Genomic DNA, 21,561 nt, shown 5'->3' on the forward strand with positions numbered 1-21,561 from the left:
AACAGGGTGGGGGGATGCTACTGGCATCTAGCAGGTATGGGCCAAGTATGGTGCTAAACACCCTACAATGCACAAGACAGAACCCACAGCAAAGAATTATTCAGTCTAAGATGTCAACAATGCCATTGTTGAGAAATCCTGGAGAGTGTTAATCATAAGCTTGGTCACTAAAATCATGATTATAATTCTCAGGAACTAGACAATCCCTGAATATTAAGCAGAAACCATTAAATTTGATTAAAATTGTTTAAAAACATTCCATCAATATGTAAGATTTGGTATTTCTGGCAACGTTTTTTAAGTCATTAAGTTGCTTTAAATATGGAAATATTTAAATAAAAATAGATACCATTTTGGGAGGCCAAGGCAGGCAGATCAGATCACCTGAGGTCAGGAGTTTGAGACCAGCCTGGCCAACATGGTGAAACCCCATCTCTACTAAAAATAAAAAATTAGCCAGGCCTGGTCGCGGGTGCCTGTAATCCCAGCTACTTGGGAGGCTGAGGCAGGAGAATTGCTTGAACTTGGTAGGCAGAGGTTGCAGTAAGCCAAGATCACACCATTGCACTCCAGCCTGGGCAACAAGAGCAACACTCTGTCTTAAAAAAAAAAAAAAATATATATATATATATACACACACACACACATATATACACATATATACACATGTATACATATATACACATATACACATATATACACATGTATACATATATACACATATACACACACACACACACACACACACACACACATATATATATACAATTTACTTAGCTGAAGACCAATAACTGATGCCTAGGTAATTTTGACAATTGGAAACAGGATACAGTAGAGAAAAGAGGGATCACTTAAATCAGTCCTTTCAAATAGGTGTCTAGCTGTGGCCCCCCGGAAAATAATTCTTGGAAAAAATGATGAAGTTTTTATTTTTGTGGAGAGGTCACATCTAAACCCTAGTCAACATGCACCAGTACCCAAGTGGCAGAGGTGCAGTGAGCTCAAAAGGCTAAAACTGTGCATCTCCTTTGTGTAAATAGGCAAAGTTATTATCTTTTTTTTCTTAGATTTTTTTGCCCTTGAGTTTAGTCAGCCTAAATAATGAGAAACAAATTTCCCTCACTAGCAGAATGCAGTAATCTTCTAAATGTAGAAATATCTGCCCTTGCCATGGAATATTGCTGAGACCGTTGGAGAAGATGTTAAAATCTTAGAACAATCTCCATAAAGGTATTTAATTATGGTGTTTATATTCCTTTTCTGTTGGCTCCCATGAGAAGAATGTCATCATCAGTGAGATCAATAGTAAACAGTCTGCCAGCTTCTGGAGCCTGGTCCCTGAATATCCACAAATGGTGGCATTTGCTGCAAATACTGCCTCATGCATTTCTGAGCTGAATGAGGACAGCAACCTGAAACTCAGTCCAGCACACACCACCATGTTGTCCGGTGTGCTTCAATTTAAGTATTAAATTATTCATAAGCAAGTTGAAATGGGAGAGTTGTATTCTGGTTTCAACATACTTCTTTTCCTCTCATTTGTCATATAATACTTCTCTAACTCCTTGTTGAAACCAGTGTTTTTATACCATATTTAAAGGATAGTGAGTATCATTCTAGTTCATGTTAGAATATCCATCTTTTAGTATTTCGATTGTGTTGAATATTTTTCCTAATTTTTGCCATTCTTAGGAAAAGTTCCACCTTAGACTTTCTGCCTCTTAGCAGTACCTGTCTAAGATCTGTGGGAGGCATATGTAACCTTAGAAGTCATGAGCATTCTGAAGTTGTTTCCATTCCCAGTGAGGATAAGCACATAGCATTAAGAGAAGTCATTCTTACTGAATTAAAGGGTTTCTTAATTGATTCAGATGTGTTCTAAATACCTTGTACATACCCAGTGAAATATATACTTAAGAATCAATGTGATTATCTTAATACTTTCAGATTTATGCTTATTCAACATTCATGTAAGAAATATTGATCAAGCATCTGTTGTATACAGGCACATTGCTAAGTACTGGTTGTGAGCTGTGACTGAGACTGACATGATCCCTGCCCGGCCAAGTATTTTGTAACTTACAGAAACAGGTATCCCTGGCCGGGTGCGGTGACCCATGTCTGTAATATCAGCACTTTGGGAGGCCAAGGTGGACCAATCACAAGGCCAGGAGATCGACACCATCCTGGCTAACACGGTGAAACCCCATGTATACCAAGAATACAAAAAATTAGCCAGGCGTGGTGGCACGCACTTGTAGTCCCAGCTACTCAGGAGGCTAAGGCAGGAGAATCGCTTGAACCCAGGAGGCGGAGGTTGCGGTGAGCTGAAATTGCGCCACTGCACTCCAGCCTGAGCAACGGAGCGAGATTCTGCCCAAAAAAAAAAGAAAGAAATTGTTGTCCTTGAGCTAAAGTCAAGGAACAGAACACTGAGTCAGCCTCAGAAAATATGAGTACTTAGCTCAACCACTCTGCGTCCCATTTAACCTGGCTGAGCCTTCCTTCTCTCATCTATAAAATGAAAATATTATTGATCACTGGTTTGTTGTGAGATCAATGAAATGATGTGTTCTGAAACATGTTGCAAAATGTAGCGTGTGACATAAGAGTAACATAATATTATTAATGAATATAGATCTTAACCAACGAAGGCATCTGTTGATGATCGATGAGGCTCAAACAACATAGCAGTGTATCTGAAAGTTTCAATGCAACAGTATATAAAATTTCTCCATTTTCCCTCATAGGAATCTGCAGCTTATAAAGCTGTGAATGCACTTCAGTCAGTATACGGGGTAAGATACAGACATGGACCAGCCTCCACAACATTGTGTAAGTTTCCTGCGTACATTGTGTCAGAATCCTCTCTTGAACCAAGATCTTGTATCATGACTTCCTTTTAGAAGGGAGAAAGTGTGTTCTCCCTAAAGTGAAAATTTTGACTATCAAATTAGCTGAGGAAAATAGAAGGAGTTTATATCTGATTAGTTTTACACAGCTTGACAGAAATCACTGTACCCATTTAAACAAATTCAAAGCAGAGAATATTGCTAAGCGTGCAGTAACGACTACAAGCTCATTTGAGAGCTTATGACAGTAGAACATACCAAAATGGGCTCCTTAAGCAATTCTAACTACTACAAGGGTAGAAACAGGCCTTGGAAAGATAATGAAGTAAATGTTTCAGCCCTACAACTGCTTCCCTTTTACTCCTTTCTGCCACCGTTCTTGTTATGAAATGCTGTTTCTTATGTAGCACCATCCATTGAATTATCCCTTAAAAGATGATTTAAAAGTATTTCTTTTTTTACATGAAGAAAAATGTATAGCGGAGCCAGAGATCACTTCCAACCCCCCCTCACCTCCCATCTTTCACTCCAAGTAGGTTCTTCAGCTGGATCTAGAAACCAAATTGACACCAGGGAGGTTAAACAAGAGAAAAGCATACAACTTTTATTAATTCTGTGTGTAGAGGGTCTTCATAACAGAGTGAAGTCCAAAGAAGTGGCCAAAGCAAGATGATTTTATACTTTTTGGACAAGGAACAATAAATTTGACAATAAATAACAGGACAAAAGAAATCTGGCTAAGGGCAGTAAATTTTCTAGGGGAGTCACTAGGAAATAAATAGGGGGTGTGTAAAACCAATGGAAGATAAGGGTTACTTTCTTGTTAGGTCCATTACAGCCTTGAATTCCAAGTCTGTGGTGATAAAGGGCTCTTTTCTCACCCTTCTTATAGTGAGAATACCCCTCCTCAAGGAATCTTTACTGTTTGCTGCATGCAGGAAGAAACAAGTCAGCTCACCCTTTCTGAAACTACAATCTCCAATGTTTTCAACAATTAACATATCAATCTGGCTTATTTGGGGATGGCATGTCCTTCCAAGTGGGTATATGGCAAGAACTTAGACAAAGAATCATAATATGTGCATTCTAGTCCTAATTCTGCCAGGTCTGTCAACCAGGCCAAGATATTTATTAATCCTGGGCCTCAGTTTCCACAACTGTAACAAGAATTGGATTCAGGGCCTTTTAAACTCTAAAATTTATTCACTATATGACTTGGAAAATCTACTGAGAAATCATGTATGTATGAATGTCTGTGTGTGCAAATGAAGGTAAACACACACATGTTGTATGTATATGCGTAGGTAGTGACATCTGATTATGCTTCTGATTAAGGTAGCAAAGTTCTCCTTGACTTCTTTAATCTACCTATCACTGTATTCCTAATGTTTTACCACTCACTTTCTTCAGCCTTCAGAACAAACACTTGGTTTGTCAATTAACATTGACAAATAAGTTTATTCTAATAATGAGAATGTCAGGAGTATCAATAGTTTTGTTTGTTTTTCCAAAGTCCATGATCATTGGTCTCATGTTGACCTTTTTAGAACTGTTTTTCAGTGGCCACCTTGAAAGGGAAAAAAAAAGCTGTATTTAAAAAATCATATTACCAATTAATGCCAACATAATATATATAAACAGTTTTTAAACATTAATTTTTTTTAACCTTACTAACCGTTTACCTTTTCAACTTCGTATAGCGGCACAGTCAGAGTATTACATTTACTGAGAACAATCTTACCATAGAAATGAGGCTGCTGGCCGGGTGCAGTGGCTCACGTCTGTAATCCTAGCACTTTGCGAGGCCAAAGCGGGTGGATCATCTGAGGTCAGGAGTTCTAGACCAGCCGGGCCAACATGGCAAAACCCCTTATCTACTAAAAAGACAAAAATTAGCCGGGCATGGCGGCATGCACCCGTAATCCCAGCTACTCAGTTGGCTGAGGCAGGAGAATCGCTTGAACCAGGGAGGCAGAGGTAGGGGGTGCCTGTAATCGCAGCTAATCAGGAGGCTGAAGCAGGAGAATCTCTTGAACCCCAGGAGCAGAGATTGCAGTGAGCCGAGATGGTGCCATTGCACTCCAGCCTGGGTGACAGAGTGAGACTCTGTTTCCAAAAAAAAAGAAAAAGAAGAAGAAATGAGGCTGTCACATCACTGTGATGTAACTGTTGGCACATGTTGTCTCCAACTTGGCTACTATGACTACTATTTGTAGTTCCAGTGTACCCTAACCAAAGGGACACTGAAGCCACAGCCTATTTTCTGTCCTTAACTGAAGCAAAGGGAATCTGAGAAACAGCAGAGTCATTTTAATTGTCATCTTTACATAATTATTCCATCTCTGGCCTGGCACGGTGGCTCACGCCTATAATCCTAGCACTTTGGAAGGCCGAGGTGGGTGGATCACCTGAGCAGGAGTTCGAGACCAGCCTGGCCAACATGGTGAAACCCCGTCTCTACTAAAAATACCAAAAATTAGCTGGGCATGGCGGCATGCGCCTGTAATCCCAGCTACTCATTTGACTGAGGCAGGAGAATCTCTTGAACCAGGGGGACAGGGGTTGCAGTGAGTTGAGATCACACCACTGCACTCCAGCCTGGGTGACAGAGGGAGACACCATCTCAAGAAAAAATAACGATAATAATTCCATCCTAACTTGTCCTAGGAAAAATAGCATAAAAGCATTATTTTTTGAGTAAATGACCATGCTTTGAAAATTTAATAGTAATAATAATAATAGGATTATCTCAAGCTGGATTATATAAATTTCAGGAAAAATGTATACAAAGATTTTTCCATGAAACATTTATTCATTTAATGAATGATTATTAAAAGCCTGTTAGACCAAAAACTACATATGCACTTGGGGGTATAAAGAGGCAGAATAATAAGTTAATATATCTTGAGTACTTTCAAGTGATTTCTTACTTTATCTAATTTTCCCAACAACCCTATGCTATGCAGGTACTGTATTATCAGTCTCTTTTTCAAAAAGGGAGACTGAGGCACAGAGAAGTTACCCGCTATGTGGTAGGATCAGATACAGCCCAGGCTGCAGGCTACCTCTAGTTCCCTGCTTTCAACTCTGTGCTGAAAAGCTAGAGAGTGTGAGGTCACAGGAGCCAGAAGGAGAGAGTAGCCAGAGGGCTTGTCAGCTGTGTTAAAGGCTGTGGAGACATTAAAAGTGGAATCTGAGGTGAAAACAACAAAAAAAAAAAGAAAAGAAAAAGAGGCTAGGCCTGCGGCCATTGGTAATCTTCAAAAAGAAGGTTTCATACACGGGTAGAGGCAATAGCCAGATTGAAAGTGGTTGAGGATGTGGACACAGTATATATAGGTTCTCCCTCGGATTCTAAAGCAAAAGAAAGAGGAAAAAGAAGAGGGTAACGAAGGGCATATGGTATGATAATGTGCAGGAAGTGCTATAGGAAAGGGGTCCTTGAGTACTTAGGCCAATGCAGATGCATAATTAATAACACAAAGTCATGGAGAAGGGCCTTTTACTACCAGAGACGACAATAACCAACAGTATCAAGTGGTGACGCATGTAAAAGACAGGCAGCATTTCTTCCTCTGAGCTCAAAGGGGGAAGGTCAGAGGGCTCTGATGTCAGTAGAGGAGGCAGTGAGGCAATCATCTACAGCAGTGGCCCCCAACCTTTTTGGCACCGGGGACTGGTTTCATGGAAGACAATTATTCCACAGACGGGTGGGGTGGGGGGAAGGATGATTTTAGGATGATTCAAATGCATTACATTCGTTGCGCACTTTATTTCCATTATTATTACGTTGTAATATAGAATGAAATAATTCACCATAATGTAGAATCATCGGGAGCCCTGAGCTTGTTTTCCTGCAACTAGACAGTCCCATCTAGGGGTGATGGGAGACAGTGACAGATCATCAGGCATAAGATTCTTCTAAGGAGTGCACAACCTAGATCCCTCATATGTGCAGTTCACGATAGGGTTCATGTTCCTATGAGAATCTAATGCTGCCACTGATCTGACAGGAGGCAGAGCTCAGGTAGTAATGCAAGCGATAGCGAGTGGCTGTCAATACAGATGAAGCCTCACTGGCTCACCCACCACTCACCTCCCACTGTGCAGCCCAAGTCCTAACAGGCCTTGGACCAGTACCAGTGCATGGAACTTATAGATCATACCAGTACCAGTCTGTGGCCTGGGGGTTGGGGACCCCTGATCTAGAGTAGTGGGGACAGTGTAAAGTGAAGATGAGAAGAGAATGGGAAAGTTTCAGTAAGTAGAGAACTAGAAAAGGAACCTACAGCAGCATGGGGGCAGAAAAAGACTTCAGTAATGAGGTAGTGTGACTTTATAGTACCTCTACTCAGCAAAGACTTTCTCTAGCTCCCTAGAGGCACAGTGGAAGCAGAGAAACTGGGCCAGGGATTGAGGATGAGCCAAACAAAAGCAGGAAAAGGACAGGAATGAGGCATGTTGAGGATCTGGAGAGAAATTCGGTGAAATAATTGACCATGGCTCTCGGCTTTCGGCTCGGAGGAGGCCAAGGTGCAACTTTCTTCGGTCGTCCCGAATCCGGGTTCATCCGACACCAGCCGCCTCCATCATGCCGCCAAAGTTCGACCCCAACGAGATCAAAGTCGTATACCTGAGGTGCACCGGAGGTGAAGTCGGTGCCACTTCTGCCCTGGCCCCCAAGATCGGCCCCCTGGGTCTGTCTCCAAAAAAGGTTGGTGATGACATTGCCAAGGCAACAGGTGACTGGAAGGGCCTGAGGATTACAGTGAAACTGACCATTCAGAACAGACAGGCCCAGATTGAGGTGGTGCCTTCTGCCTCTGCCCTGATCATCAAAGCCCTCAAGGAACCACCAAGAGACAGAAAGAAACAGAAAAACATTAAACACAGTGGGAATATCACTTTTGATGAGATTGTCAACATTGCTCGACAGATGCAGCACTGATCCTTAGCCAGAGAACTCTCTGGAACCATTAAAGAGATCTTGGGGACTGCCCAGGCTGTGGGCTGTAATGTTGATGGCCGCCACCCTCATGACATCATAGATGACATCAACAGTGGTGCTGTGGAATGCCCAGCCAGTTAAGCACAAAGGAAAATATTTAAATAAAGGATCGTTTGACAACTGGTGGAAAAAAAAAAAAAAAGAAAAAAACAAAATAATTGACCATGGCCAACTAGAGAATCAAATGAAACTACAAGAAAACGGAGGAATCTGGAAATTACCAATCTAAGTAAAAGCACAGAATAGGTTAAGCCCGAGTGGAAACACGGAGGTGGAAGAAATAAGGAGGTTTTCTGGGGCCAGGCACAGTGGCTCACGCCTGTAATCCCAGCACTTTGGGAGGCCAAGGCGGGAGGATCAGTTGAGCCCAGGAGTTCAAGACCATCGTGGCCAACATGGTAAAACCCTGTCTCTACTACAAATACAAAAATTAGCTAGGCATGGTGGCACGGGCCTGTAATCCCAGCTACTCAGGAGGCTGAGGCAGGAGAATCACTTGAACCCAGGAGGAGGAGGTTGCAGTGAGCCAAGATTGTGACACTGCACTCCAGCCTGGGTGGCAGAGGGAGACTCCGTCTCAAAAAAAAAAAAAAAAAAAAAAAAAGACATTTCTGGGAACACAATTTCGATATTCTAGACACTGAAGTGAAGAAGAACTGAGTGATAACTAAAAACAAAAAGAGTTCCCAGTATAGGTTGTTTTTAGGTGAATAAAGTGGGGATGAACATAAAACGTTTTTGGAATTGAGGTTGAGAAATTTTGAAGTCTTCGTGCTGGTAAGGCATTCACACATAAACTGGATCCTTAAAGATGGTTGAAGGGATGATTTATAAGTTCCATGCACCAGATGCCAAGGAACTCCTGTTAAATCATTCTTATTGAAACAGCATTTAATTGGAAGGATTTAGTAAAGCTTAATAAGCGGATACTTTACAGTATATACATTTAGAAAATTATACTGACTCTTTAGTGAGGCTAATCTTTTTTTTGTTTTAACTTTTAGATGTGAGCTCTGGTAGCTCAATGGACTGGGCCTACAAAAATGGAATACCTTATGCATTTGCTTTCGAACTACGTGACACTGGATATTTTGGATTTTTACTCCCAGAGGTGCTCATCAAACCCACCTGTACAGAAACTATGCTGGCTGTGAAAAATATCGCAATGCACCTGCTAAAGAAATGTCCCTGAGACAGCCCAAGGCTCAGGTCACCTGCCATAGGATTCCGAGCAAGGCCTACTTGGCCCTGGATAGAAATTGTTTTCAAAGAGAAGGGCAGCTGCTTAGAGTGAACATGTCTATGGACTTTAAAAAGACCCCACGCAATTTGACTTTGTGGCAATAGAAAACAGTAAAAAACAGGGCATAGCCTAGTTTGTTATAAGAAAAAGCATCCATTTTCTATCCTTTTAGAGTCTTATTTGATTATGGTGGGAGGGAATGTTTTCAAATTTCCCATTTCTCAAGAAATGTTCGTATTAATTGAGGATTTCCCTTCAATAAATCTCATGTTCTCAGTTAAGATCTAGGCTAATAATGATGTTTAATTACTTGGTTCTCACTGGAAATGGAAAATTATGAAATGGAAAAAACCTACTATGTTTCTTAATATAATAAACATAGGCTGGGCGCGGTGGCTCACACCTGTAATTCCAGCAATTTGGGCTGAGGCGGGCGGATGACGAGGTCAAGAGATCAAGACCATCCTGGCCAACATGGTGAAACTCCGTCTCTACTGAAAATACAAAAATTAGCTGGGCGTGGTGGCGCACGCCTGTAGTCCCAGCTACTCAGGAAACTGAGGCAGGAGAATCGCTCGAACCCAGGAGGCGGAGGTTGCAGTGAGCTGAGATCGCACGACAGAGCGATACTCCGTCTCATATATATATATATAACATAAAATTTATTAGAACCTTAGATTATTCACATCTTCATTTCCTGGTATTAGGTGTGCCATATATGAATAAAAATACAGCAAGATAGAGCAACGTATGTTTAGACTCTGATAATGCCATTTTTTAAAAAAATAAGTAAACATTAATTGAAGTACAGGCACAGAATTAAGAGCTTTACACTAATCATCTCAATTATTCCCCACAATACTACAATACTATGAGGTATAAACTGTCCTCATTTTTCAAATGAGGAAATTGAGGCTTAGAAATATATTTAAAATCATAGACTTCCATTTATAAGGCAATGACAAGATAGGTATCTGGACTGCTGGAAATAACTAAAACTTCTAGACAAAATATCATATTTTAGGCCAGGCAAAGTGATCCCAATCACAATTATACCTGTGATCTAAAATCAAGATGTCAGTGGGGCCGTGTTTGCTGTGAAACCTGTAGGAGAACCCCTCCCTTGCCTCTTCCTAGCTTCTGGTTGGTTACCAGAAGTCCTTAGCGTTCCTTGGCTTGCAGCTACAAAACACTAATCTCTGTCTTGGACTTATATGTCTTTCTCTTTGTGTGTTTCTGCCTTCACATTCGTCTTAGAAAGACAACAGTCATATTGGATCATGGTCCCACCTTATTCCAGTATGACCTCATTCCTAACTACATCTGCAATGACCCTACATTCAGAGGTACTGGAAGTTAAAACTTCAATGTATCTCTTTGTGGGGAAGGGGGAGATAAAATTTAACCTATAACATTAAGAAACATCATGAGATATTGATGTTAATAAGACTATTTACACAGTCAGAAAGCAGTGACTCTTGCTTGAGTTTACTCTTTAAAAAATAAAACATATTTTTTAAGTTCTAACACTCCCAATGAGATTTTTTTAATAGGCTATTATTGGAAACGGAATGATCTACTCTTTATAGTTTACTTTTGTAAATAATAAAATTATAGTTCAAATTATGATGCGCTCTTTTCAACATAGGCAATGTGTTAGTTTTAGAGTTGTATATTACCCTAGGTCTCAATAATTATTTTGGGCTGCTGCATCATAAAAGTATTTACAGCTAAGTTGCACTAGATCAAATCTAATTGATTAAATCAGAATTCTGTGCAGTGTTAATTAAAGTATGCTGTAGATTAAGCACAGTAATTACATGAGCGATTGTATTTAATGCAATATTTTCATGAATCAGAATCAGAATATTGCATAATAAACCTGGAAACAGCTGCACTGAATGCCTAATATATTTCACAAAACACATTGCACCAGGAACTGCTCAGACGTCTGAATAATGCACATGAAAATAAGGCAGCTTGAAGATCTTCTAAGGCAGACCCTAATTAAGTCCTCATTTTCCACCCCCTGACCCTATTTCTGCAGTTATGACTTCTAGGACTATTTCCTCTTTCCCCAGTGGATGCCCAGTGGGAGTCTCTGCCCAGGGCATCCATCCTTGTTTTACCAGCCCAGGCTAGGCAAGGCAAGCACATCCAATTACAACTTAGAACGTTATAGCGTATACACTGAATATTATTAACCTTATAATTTAGTTATGAGTTAAACTAAGAGGCTAGCTTCATGATCTATCCATATGACACCGAAACAGTATGTTCTAAGTTTCAAACTGACTCAATAGTAAATTCTTCCCCATTTGGGAAGAATTGAAAGATAGCAGCAATACCTGGCCCTTCCATGAATGTGAGCCAGCAGTCCAGTGGAAGAAATAATTTGCAATAACCAAATGACTGGTGTTAGGTTCAGTTCTTGCATTTCTGTGATAGCTATCCTTTTGGCAGAGACAAAAATCCCTGCTCTCCTAGATGGAATTCTTCAGTAATTTGGAGCTGTATTCAGTATTCTAAGGGAAACAATCTGATATCTGCTAAGCAGAAATGGTGTTGCTGGATGTGTTTAGATCCAGCTGTCTATCTCAAGCAATGCTGATCGGAAATATTGTGTAAAGTTTTCATTTGGTGGAGCAGTAAACGTGAGTAGACAGTTTAACAGCTTTGTGTCAGGGTCAACAAAATTTCATAAAAGAATGAATATTTGAAGTGTCATTGCGCTTGTCCCAAACTTTCAAGGAAGACACATGAGAATATCCTAAAAAGGTAGCACTGAGCTCACTAGGAGCATCCGAGAATCACCTAACTATCTGTGACAATAATTTATAGTAACTCTTAGTAGAATTTACTGCTAAAGAATTAATTCTGCACTGGGAACCTGAAATCAAATTAATGTTCTTTTTAGACTCCTAAATGTGAACACTAGTCTTTGTCTTTCCTTTAAAATACCTGTGAGTCTGCTCCTTTTTATTTGTTATCTTTAGCCAAGCTGTTTTCCTATAGAAGACACTTGGAACTACAGTCAACATTTCAACCCCAGATCTGACAGCATTCTGCATCTTTTAAGACCAGTCAATTATTCCAAGTAGTGCTTAAGTATCACTAATAAAAGTGTCCATCCTATGACTAGTTACAAGCTTTTAGTGTACCAGTGTCTCTCCCTTTCCCATCCCTTCCCTTAAAGAGAATTCTAGTTTTGCCGGCCTTAATCTCTTTGTTTTTTTTTTTGTTTTTTTCATTATACTTTAGGGTTTTAGGGTACATGTGCACAATGTGCAGGTTTGTTACATATGTATCCATGTGCCATGTTGATTTCCTGCACCCATTAACTCGTCATTTAGCATTAGGTGTATCTCCTAATGCTGTCCCTCCCCCCTCCCCCCACCCCACAACAGTCCCCGGAGCGTGATGTTCCCCTTCCTGTGTCCATGAGTTCTCATTGTTCAATTCCCACCTATGAGTGAGAACATGCGGTGTTTGGTTTTTTGTCCTTGCGATAGTTTACTGAGAATGATGTTTTCCAGTTTCATCCATGTCCCTACAAAGGACACGAACTCATCATTTTTTATGGCTGCATAGTATTCCATGGTGTATATGTGCCACATTTTCTTATTCCAGTCTATCGTTGTTGGACATTTGGGTTGGTTCCAACTCTTTGCTATTGTGAATAGTGCCGCAATAAACATACGTGTGCATGTGTCTTTATAGCAGCATGATTTATAGTCCTTTGGGTATATACCCAGTAATGGGATGGCTGGGTCAAATGGTATTTCTAGTTCGAGATCCCTGAGGAATCGCCGCACTGACTTCCACAATGGTTGAACTAGTTTACAGTCCCACCAACAGTGTAAAAGTGTTCCTATTTCTCCACATCCTCTCCAGCACCTGTTGTTTCCTGATTTTTTAATGATGGCCATTCTAACTGGTGTGAGATGGTATCTCACTGTGGTTTTGATTTGCATTTCTCTGATGGCCAGTGATGAGGAGCATTTCTTCATGTGTTTTTTGGCTGCATAAATGTCTGACTGAATGGGCAAAAACTGGAAGCATTCCCTCTGAAAACTGGCACAAGACAGAGATGCCCTCTCTCACTGCTCCTATTCAACATAGTGCTGGAAGTTCTGGCCAGAGCAATCAGGCAGGAGAAGGAAATAAAGGGTATTCAATTAGGAAAAGAGGAAGTCAAATTGTCCCTGTTTGCAGATGACATGATTGTATATCTAGAAAATCCCATTGTCTCAGCCCAAAATCTCCTTAAGCTGATTAGCAACTTCAGCAAAGTCTCAGGATACAAAATTAATGTACAAAAATCACAAGCATTCTTGTACACCAATAACAGACAAACAGAGAGCCAAATCATGAGTGAACTCCCATTCACAATTGCTTCAAAGAGAATAAAATACCTAGGAATCCAACTTACAAGGGATGTGAAGGACCTCTTCAAGGAGAACTACAAACCACTGCTCAATGAAATAAATGAGGATACAAACAAATGGAAGAACATTCCATGCTCATGGGTTGGAAGAATCAATATCGTGAAAATGGCCATACCGCCCAAGGTAATTTATAGATTCAATGCCATCCCCATCAAGCTACCAATGACTTTCTTCACAGAATTGGAAAAAACTACTTTAAAGTTCATATGGAACCAAAAAAGAGCCCGCATCGCCAAGTCAATCCTAAGCCAAAAGAACAAAGCTGGAGGCATCACGCTACCTGACTTTAAACTATACTACAAGGCTACAGTAACCAAAACAGCATGGTACTGGTACCACAACAGAGACATAGATCAATGGAACAGAACAGAGCCCTCAGAAATGATGCCGCATAGCTACAACTATCCGATCTTTGACAAACCTGACAAAAACAAGAAATGGGGAAAGGATTCCCTATTTAATAAATGGTGCTGGGAAAACTGGCTAGCCATATGTAGAAAGCTGCAACTGGATCCCTTCCTTACACCTTATACAAAAATTAATTCAAGATGGATTGCCTTTCTTTCTTTCTTTCCTTCCTTCCTTCCTTCCTTCCTTCCTTCCTTCCTTCCTTCCTTCTTTCTTTCTCTCTCTCTCTCTCTCTCTCTCTCTCTCTCTCTCTGGCCCAGGCTACAATCTACTCGGCTTGCTGCTGCCCCCGCCGCAGACTGCATGGGACTGCCGGCGCGCGCCACCGCTGCCTGCCTTTTCTCCTTTGGATGCAGGCACGCGTTCGCCATCTTGGCCACGCTGGTCGCCAGCCCCTGACGCCGAGTGCTCTGCCCGCCTCAGCCTCCCGAGGTACTGGGACTACAGACGGAGTCTCGCTCACCCAGTGCTCGGTGTTGCCCGGGCTGGAGGGCGGTGGCGTGGTCTGGCCTCGTGGCAGCCTCTACCCCCCGGCCGCCTGCCTTGGCCTGCCAGGGTGCTGGGATTGCAGCCCCTGCCCGGCCGCCGCCCCATCTGGAAGGTGGGGAGCGCCTCTGCCCGGCCGCCCAGTCTGGGAGGTGAGGAGCACCTCTGCCCGGCCACCCACCGTCTGGGAAGTGAGGAGCGCCTCTGCCCGGCCACCCACCGTCTGGGAAGTGAGGAGCGCCTCTGCCCGGCCACCCACCGTCTGGGAAGTGAGGAGCGCCTCTGCCCGGCCACCCACCGTCTGGGAAGTGAGGAGCGCCTCTGCCCGGCCACCCACCGTCTGGGAAGTGAGGAGCGCCTCTGCCCGGCCACCCACCGTCTGGGAAGTGAGGAGCGCCTCTGCCCGGCCACCCACCGTCTGGGAAGTGAGGAGCGCCTCTGCCCGGCCACCCACCGTCTGGGAAGTGAGGAGCGCCTCTGCCCGGCCACCCACCGTCTGGGAAGTGAGGAGCGCCTCTGCCCGGCCGCCCCGTCTGGGAAGTGAGGAGCGCCTCTGCCCGGCCACCCACCGTCTGGGAAGTGAGGAGCGCCTCTGCCCGGCCGCCCCGTCTGGGAAGTGAGGAGCGCCTCTGCCCGGCCACCCATCGTCTGGGAAGTGAGGAGCGCCTCTGCCCGGCCACCCTGTCTGGGAAGTGAGGAGCGCCTCTGCCCGGCCGCCCCGTCTGGGAAGTGAGGAGCGCCTCTGCCCGGCCACCCATCGTCTGGGAAGTGAGGAGCACCTCTGCCCGGCCTCCCATCGTCTGGGAGGTGAGGAGCGCCTCTGCCCGGCCGCCCCGTCCGGGAGGAAGTGAGGAGCGCCTCTGCCCGGCCGCCCCGTCCGGGAGGAAGTGAGGAGGGCCTCTGCCCGGCCGCCCCGCCCGGGAAGAAATGAGGAGCGCCTCTGCCCGGCCGCCCCGTCCGGGAAGAAGTGAGGAGCGCCTCTGCCCGGCCGCCCCGTCCGGGAAGAAGTGAGGAGCGCCTCTGCCTGGCCGCCCCCGTCTGGGAAGAAGTGAGGAGCGCCTCTGCCCGGCCGCCCCGTCCGGGAAGAAGTGAGGAGCGCCTCTGCCCGGCCGCCCCATCCGGGAAGAAGTGAGGAGCGCCTCTGCCCGGCCGCCCCGTCTGGGAAGTGAGGAGCGCCTCTGCCCGGCCGCCCCGTCCGGGAAGAAATGAGGAGCGCCTCTGCCCGGGCGCCCCGTCCGGGAAGAAGTGAGGAGCGCCTCTGCCCGGCCGCCCCGTCCGGGAGGAAGTGAGGAGCGCCTCTGCCCGGCCGCCCCGTCCGGGAGGAAGTGAGGAGCGCCTCTGCCCGGCCGCCCCGTCCGGGAGGAAGTGAGGAGCGCCTCTGCCCGGCCGCCCCGTCCGGGAGGAAGTGAGGAGCGCCTCTGCCCGGCCGCCCCGTCCGGGAGGAAGTGAGGAGCGCCTCTGCCCGGCCGCCCCGTCCGGGAGGAAGTGAGGAGCGCCTCTGCCCGGCCGCCCCGTCCGGGAAGAAGTGAGGAGCGCCTCTGCCCGGCCGCCCCGTCGGGAAGAAGTGAGGAGCGCCTCTGCCCGGCCGCCCCGTCCGGGAAGAAGTGAGGAGCGCCTCTGCCCGGCCACCCCGTCTGGGAGGTGAGGAGCGCCTCTGCCCGGCCACCCATCGTCTGGGAGGTGAGGAGCGCCTCTGCCCGGCCACCCATCGTCTGGGAGGTGAGGAGCGCCTCTGTCTGACCACCCATCGTCTGGAAAGTGAGGAGCGCCTCTGCCCGGCTGCCCCATCTGGGAAGTGAGGAGTGCCTCTGCCCGGACACCCATCGTCTGGGAGGTGAGGAGCGCCTCTGCCCGGCCGCCCATCGTCTGGGAAGTGAGGAGCGCCTCTGCCCGGCCACCCATCGTCTGGGAAGTGGGGAGCGCCTCTGCCCGACCACCCATCGTCTGGGAAGTGAGGAGCGCCTCTGCCCGGCCACCTATCGTCTGGGAAGAAGTGAGGAGCGTCTCTGCCTGGCCGCCCCATCTGGGAAGTGAGGAGCCCCTCTGCCCGGCCGCCCCATGTCTGTGTAGAAGTGAGGAGCTCCTCTGCCTGGCCGCTCCGTCTGGGAGGTCTACCACGGAGGCCAAAAGCAATGTGGGGGCTGGACGTGGTGGCTCACGCCTGTGGTCCCGGCACTCTGGGGGGCGAGGCGGGTTGATCACTTCGGGCTAGGAGTTCGAGACCAGTCTGGCCAACTTGGCGAAACATGAAGAATACAACAGACAAACCAACCAACCAACTCAATGACAACAAAACAGGCCTACCCTGGAGTCATACTCTAATTTTTTCTATTTTCCTCCCTTTCTGATCCTTTATCCCACTTTCTTTTTCTTCCTCTTCCTTCTCCCTCTTCTTTGTCAAATAGAGGATTGAGTTATTATCACTGATCCATATAAAGTCCCTCTCTCATTTATTTTAACTCCCACCCCCATTTCTATTCCCCGACTTCCCATGTGCAACCTTCCTAATATGTTTGATACGCATCTTTTTGTTTGTATTTTTAGAAAATGTTTATTGTTTTTGTATGCAAAAAAAAATAAAAATAAATAAAATAAAAAATAAAAAATAAATAAAAATAAAAAATAAAAAAAAATAATTCAAGATGGATTAAAGACTTCTATGTTAGACCTAAAACCATTAAAATCCTACAAGAAAACCTAGGCAATACCATTCAGGACATAGGCGTGGGCAAGGACTTCATGTCTAAAACACCAAAAGCAATGGCAACAAAAGCCAAAATCGACAAATGGGATCTCATTAAACTAAAGAGCTTCTGCACAGCAAAAGAAACTATCGTCAGAGTGAACAGGCAACCTACACAATGGGAGAAAATTTTCACAACCTACTCATCTGACAAAGGGCTAATATCCAGAATCTACAATGAACTCAAACAAATTTACAAGAAAAAAACAAACAACCCCATCAAAAAGTGGGCAGAGGACATGGCCTTAATCTCTTTCCTCTGCCTCCCTCCAAGGCAGCTTCTGTCTTACTAGACCAGTTCTTGAGCTTTTGCAATGGGAAGCTGAGAGGAGGGCTGAGGAAAGCAGGAGGGAAGAAAGAGGATCTTTAGACAAAGAATGGGAGCTTTCCCAGGGGCTTTGAGGGGAGGAGGCACAGGCAGCTGCAGTTTGTAGGATACTGGATAGGAGTGTAAAAAAAAGGGAATTTTTAGGAATCATTGCTGAAGATTATATATTGTTTTTACAGTGTTCAAACCAATAATTTGAAATTTTGAAATTACTAGGCATTGTTATTTTGGGATGAACCATTTGGAGTCTAGTCTTGTCAACATTAAAAACTATAGTGGACATTTGCGATAATTTCTGTGTGGCTAGCACCTTTGAATGCTTTTGTCATGTATAAGAATGTGAAGCTTTAAGAATCCTGCCTTGCTAAGATAGAACCCAAAAAATATAGTTCTGCGATCTCCTTTACAAAATACAGGCAGATGACTTAGGCTCTCCCAGTAAGAATCTGTTCCAGAGTGATGGTTGCTACTCAATGGGTCGAATTTTCAATTATGCAAGATGAATAAGTTATAGAGCTCCACTGTACAATATTGTGCCTATAGTTAATAATACTGGATTGTACACTTAAAAATACTTAAGAGAGTAGATCTCATGTTAAATGTTCTTACCACAATAAAAAGAAATCAATATAGGGTTTAAAAAAAATCAGTATAGGAAATTTCAGGGAAACAAACTGGAGCAACTTGAGGAAGGAAATGATATACAGAATCTTTGTGATGGCAAAAACGGCGGCCAAGTTGCTGCTGCGGAAATGGCAGTGTTGGGTGGGGACACCAGCAGTGTCCCTCAGTGCTTGTAGGACAGTTGTGGGGGCCATGGTTAAACACATCAGGCCAGTTCTGCAGCCTGTAGCTGGATGTTATTCCTAAACTCTAAGGCTTGAGCTGGTTCTCTCCTAAATATCCACATAATAAACTCCTTTTCTGCTTAATCGGCTAGCACCAACTTTTGGTACAGGTTGAGCATCCCTCATCTGAAAATTCAAACTCCAAAATGCCCCAAAATTTGAAACTTTATGAACACTGACATGACACCACAAGTGGAAAATTCCACATCTGACCTCATGTGACAAGTTGCAGTCAAAACACAGTCAAAACTTTGTTTCATGCATAAAAGTATTTAAAATATTGTATAGGATTACCTTCAGGATCTATATATAAGGTATATAAGAAATACACGTAAATTTTGCACTTAGACTTCGGTCTCGTCCTCCAAGATATCTTATTATGTATATACAAACATCCCAAAATCCAAGAAAATCCAAAATCTGGAACACTTCTGCATCCCCAGCATTTTGGATAAGGGATACTCAACCTGTATCATTATAAATATGTATACACACACATATATATATTTTTTTCTTTTTGAGATGGAGTCTCACTCTGTCACCCAGGCTAGAGTGTAATGGTGCCATCTCGGCACACTGCAACCTCCACCTCCCAGGTTTGAGGCAATTCTCCTGCCTTAGCCGCCTGAGTAGCTGGGATTACAGGCATGCACCACTACACCCAGCTAATTTTTAATTTTTGTAGTTTTAGTAAAGATGGGTTTTCACCATGTTGGCTAGGATGGTCTCAAAGTCCTGACCTCAAGCCATCCATCTGCCTCAGTCTCTCAAAATGCTGAAATTACAGGCATGAGCCATCTTGCCTGGCCCCTGTATGTGTATGTGTGTGTGTGTATATATACATATATATATGTATACATATATGTAGATCTACATATATGTATATATATATATATTTTTTTTTTGAGACAGAGTTTTGCTCTTGTTGCCCAGGCTGCAGTGCAATGGCATGATCTCGGCTCCCAGGCGGCAACCTCCTGCAACCTCCGCCTCCCAGGTTCAAGTGATTCTCCTGCCTCAGCCTCCCGAGTAGCTGGGATTACAGGCAGCTGCCACCATGCTCAGCTAATTTTTGTATTTTTAGTAAAGACGGGGTTTCACCATGTTGGCCAGGCTGGTCTCAAACTCCTGACTTTGTGATCCGCCCACCTCGGCCTCCCAAAGTGCTGGGATTACAGGCATGAGCCACCGCACCAGGCCCATTCAATATATTTTACTAAAACATTTAGCGGTTGAATATGAACATAATGGCTCAGTTTTCCATACTATCTAATTTTATGTTTAGCCCAGTCATTCTTTGCAGGATCACATAGATTTTAATCTGCGCCTTTAGTTCTAGAACACTAAGCGGAAAAAAAAAAGTAAGATTTTGTTTCCAAAAGATCAATGAGAATGCCTAGGGTAAACCAGGGAACAGACGTTTTCAAAATTCCAAATGTAATTCCTCTTGTAAAAGTAGAGCAGAATAAGACAAGTGTATGTTTGGCTTTTCATGTAGAAAAAAGAAAAGGTTCTGATTATCAGGCCTGGGTCTCTAACTTGCACTCCAGAGGAGGCCTCCTTCGGTTTTGATCTGCAAAATGGGGATAACAAAACCTATATCACAGATGTATTATAAGGATTAAAGGAGGTAACATGGAAAACAGCAGCAAAGAACCTGAGCTCGCATTGTCCATACTATGCAAGGTTTTCTAAATTTTACAAATATGTAAGAACATAAGGTAGGGAATGCAAGTAAGCCCTGTCACTTGAGGAAAAAATATTAGTCTAAAAACAAAAGTATGCAGATCAGATGAGACACCACTGAGTTAGAAAATGTTTTTCTAATATGCAGAGATCTTCAGTGATTACGATCTTTACTGACGCTGGGGAAATCATTAAGTTTCCACCTTGATCTAACACTCAAACTACTAGACACACAAGCTACTTGGCTAATTAGGAAGTTCATTTTTTTTCTATAGCCCACTGTTGACAAATTTGTCAACTTGGAGAAAAACTGTTTCAATAAATATCTCCCCTAAAAGGAGGAGAAAGTCATTTAAATACAGGCTTTCATGGGAAGAAATATCCCTATTTGGCACTCTGGAATAATAAGAGTTTTATACTTATAAGTCTAAAGTATCAAAACTAGGGCTGGGTGTGATGGCTCATGCCTGTAATCCCAGCATTTTGGGAGGCCGAGGCAAGAGGATCACTTGAGCCCGGGAGGTAGAGGCCACAGTTCGCTATGATCACACCACTGCACTGGGCAACAGAGCAAGACCCTGTCTCAAATATAAATAAAGTAACAAAACTAAAATAGTTTATGGATATACTTACCAGTCTGAGTATGTAACAATCTGCCAGAGAAAAATTCATGTCCCAGTGTATTTATTCAATAAATGTTTATTGAGTAGCTGCAGTGTGATTGATACTGCCTCCTGTCAAGGTAATCTACGGGCAAAATTGTAAAGAAGGTAAGTTTTGCATCAATATTTAGCAGCTTCTCTCTTAGCAACTTCTCTGTCGCCTGTGGATAACCAGCACCCTCTCTTGTCTCCCACTGCTCAGAAAACTCCCCCACCTCCATCACCATCAGCAGCTGAAGCCCTCCCATCCTGCCTGCCATTCCAGGTAGGTCTCAAACTCTGGATTTGTCTCCACTCTTCCTTCTAAAACTAACCCTTCTAGCATGCTGTCATCTGTGGAAAGGGACCGGTAGCTTAGACACGCCACATCATAAAAGAATTTTAAGGCCGGGCGCAGTGGCTCACGCCTGTAATCCCAGCACTTTGGGAGGCCGAGGCAGGCAGATCACGAGGTCAGGAGATTGAGACCATCCTGGCTAACACGGTGAAACCCTGTCTCTATTAAAAATACAAAAAATTAGCCAGGTGTGGTGGCGGGCGCCTGTAGTCCCAGCTACTCGGGAGCTGAGGCAGGAGAATGGCGTGAACCCGGGAGGCGGAACTTGCAGTGAGCAGAGATCAGAGATTGCGCCACTGCACTCCAGCCTGGGCGACAGAGCGAGACTCCGTCTCAAAAAAAAAGAAAAAAAAAAAAAGAATTTTAACCCTCTGCACCGAAGGCACCTTTCAGCAGGGGATAATTGCTTAACAACCACAGGAAACAATTTCTAACTATTCAGGAGGATTAGTACACCCTACATTTATCATTTCATAGCTGTGTCTACCCCTTCTCTACTGATGTGCAAGGTA

At 44.1% G+C, this 21,561-nt stretch overlaps 1 protein-coding gene and 1 pseudogene across 3 annotated transcripts in view; both read left to right on the plus strand.

The window, feature by feature from the left end:
• CPA6 (carboxypeptidase A6) overlaps positions 1–20,956 on the plus strand; it is a 366,630-nt gene extending 345,674 nt beyond the window's left edge. The window contains exons 10-11 of one of the 3 annotated variants that reach the window (XM_055298960.2): positions 2,751–2,835; positions 8,865–9,518. In XM_055298960.2, coding sequence (XP_055154935.1) covers positions 2,751–2,835; positions 8,865–9,052 — 273 coding nt within the window. In that variant the 3' untranslated portion in view covers positions 9,053–9,518. Of the gene's footprint in view, positions 1–2,750; positions 2,836–8,864; positions 9,519–20,914 lie in introns of those variants that run through there. The other 2 variants (XM_063611540.1, XM_063611539.1) reach the window with 2 other exon arrangements.
• On the plus strand, positions 7,359–7,980 carry LOC129493167 (large ribosomal subunit protein uL11-like; annotated as a pseudogene).
• Positions 20,957–21,561: the final 605 nt, after the last annotated feature.

The sequence above is a fragment of the Symphalangus syndactylus genome, chromosome 11 (genome assembly GCF_028878055.3).
Source record: "Symphalangus syndactylus isolate Jambi chromosome 11, NHGRI_mSymSyn1-v2.1_pri, whole genome shotgun sequence".
Lineage (NCBI taxonomy): Eukaryota > Metazoa > Chordata > Mammalia > Primates > Hylobatidae > Symphalangus > Symphalangus syndactylus.